Source organism: Eufriesea mexicana, unplaced genomic scaffold, assembly GCF_001483705.2.
Source record: "Eufriesea mexicana isolate 0111107269 unplaced genomic scaffold, ASM148370v2 scaffold2497, whole genome shotgun sequence".
Classification (NCBI taxonomy): domain Eukaryota; kingdom Metazoa; phylum Arthropoda; class Insecta; order Hymenoptera; family Apidae; genus Eufriesea; species Eufriesea mexicana.
In genome coordinates, this window is record NW_016910563.1 from 280915 (window position 1) to 282762 (window position 1848).

At 36.9% G+C, this 1848-nt stretch overlaps 1 protein-coding gene across 1 annotated transcript in view; it reads left to right on the forward strand.

The window, feature by feature from the left end:
* The first annotated feature begins 440 nt into the window (after positions 1-440).
* The window catches only part of LOC108550042 (uncharacterized), a 10605-nt gene continuing 9197 nt past the window's right edge, over positions 441-1848 (forward strand). Inside the window, exons 1-3 of the mRNA XM_017903640.1 lie at positions 441-581; positions 892-1011; positions 1091-1208. Coding sequence (XP_017759129.1) covers positions 441-581; positions 892-1011; positions 1091-1208 — 379 coding nt within the window. The remainder of the gene's footprint in view (positions 582-891; positions 1012-1090; positions 1209-1848) is intronic.

The window sequence follows — 1848 nt, forward strand, 5'->3', positions numbered from 1 at the left end:
TCGAACTGGAACTTCTATCCCACTTTCTTGAACTGAACACACACGCAAAGAAAAGTCACCAGTGGAACTCGTAACTCGTACGACGTCTGCGACAAGACTGCTATGCCGAGGTTACCGCTGGAAAAAAGCAGAGAGAATTATTCGAGTAAGAAAAATGTGGAAAAAATACAAAGCTAGAAATTTTCCAAGGTGTATAATTTTGTCCGTATCAATTACTATTATGTATCATTTTCTAAGGGGACGTTAATGTAAAAACCGATCGATTGTCACCTGGTGTCGGTATTTCACATACATTATAGGCAATTATGGCACTCGCGTGACAGTCGCCGAGGAAATTCTTCCATATGGTAAAGCAACATCGTGAATAATAAACGATGGCGAGGTGTAATCGAAGGATTTCTCGAGATCCTCGCACAGTCTCTCCTCGTCTACCGAAGAAGATGGACTTCTTCGAGAATCACTATCGCTTATATGCGTTGATGCTGCGTATGCTAGGACTATGGCCATATTCTGTGTCCATATATAGTACAATTAAGAGGATGTTACTCTCTACGGCCTTTCTCAACGGTGTGTTGATCCAGGTGAGAAAAACTCTTATTTTTTAATGTTGCTTATTAACTTCATGTGAACCGTTATATCGCCCTGGATTTTGATCTTTTGCAACGTGGTTTTACGACCTAATTCGCAAACTAGTAGGGCACGTGTAATCCTGCTTTACCGATGTATGTACGCTTGCACAATAATTTAACATTGCATTGAACAAAACAATATAAACATTTTGATTACTGATAGTTATATGCTAAGAGTTGTTTTATTGTGTCTCACATAAGGACGGACTATTATGTTTTAATACTACTTCACCTGCAATTATCAGATACAGCATATTTTCAGATAGTGCTGCTGATAAAAACGGAAATTACTTTAGAAAATTTTACTCGGACGTTGTCCATCACGTTACCGATACTGCTCTTCTTCTGTCGTTACGTTTCTAGCGTTCTTAATTTTGAAGTGGTAAGTGACGTTTTGATATAACATTGGTAATTTCATATGTGTCGCTGAAATTCCAGTGCGTTATTTTCTTTGTACACAGACAAGATACCTCATCGACCAGATAGACAGGGAATATACGATTCTCGAAAGTTCGACTGAGATGCAAATACTAACCAAGTACATCGATGAGTCGAGTCAAATAATTACCATTTTCGCCTGTAAGACAATATTTACTTATTTAAACATACTTGAAGTTCTAATCATGCTCATTCTTTAATAATCATATCAACGATTCAGAGCCTCTCAAGAACAACATTGATTCATGGGAAAGGAAGAACGTATATTTATAAATTTCTGTTGCTAGTGGATTTTCTTAATACGTGCATTCAACACAACTCATTCATTGAGCGATATTTTTTACTTTTAGGCATATGTACATCGGTATGTCTAGTTCCTACGACGTATATTTTAATGCCGGCAGTATTAGATTTTGCAGCACCACTAAATGAATCTCGAACACGTTACGTTTCCTACTTGAATACGTATTTCATCGATCATTCGGAATATAGTGATGTCATGGCCATGTATTTGTATTTCATTTACATGGTCGGAATGTATGCCATAATATGCACCGAGTCGTTACTCAACGTAAGTTCTCATTATTCAAGCGGATTGCTGAAAATTACCAGGTAAGACCGAATCTTAATACAAACCAAGCCAAGTTAATCTGTATTGCATATCACTAGAAAAATTCACCATTCTGTGTGTCCTAATTATTACGTAATATAGTTCAATTTTTCTAAATTTGTACCACACAGACAGTTGTCAGCCAGTACGACAACCTTACTATGATAAATA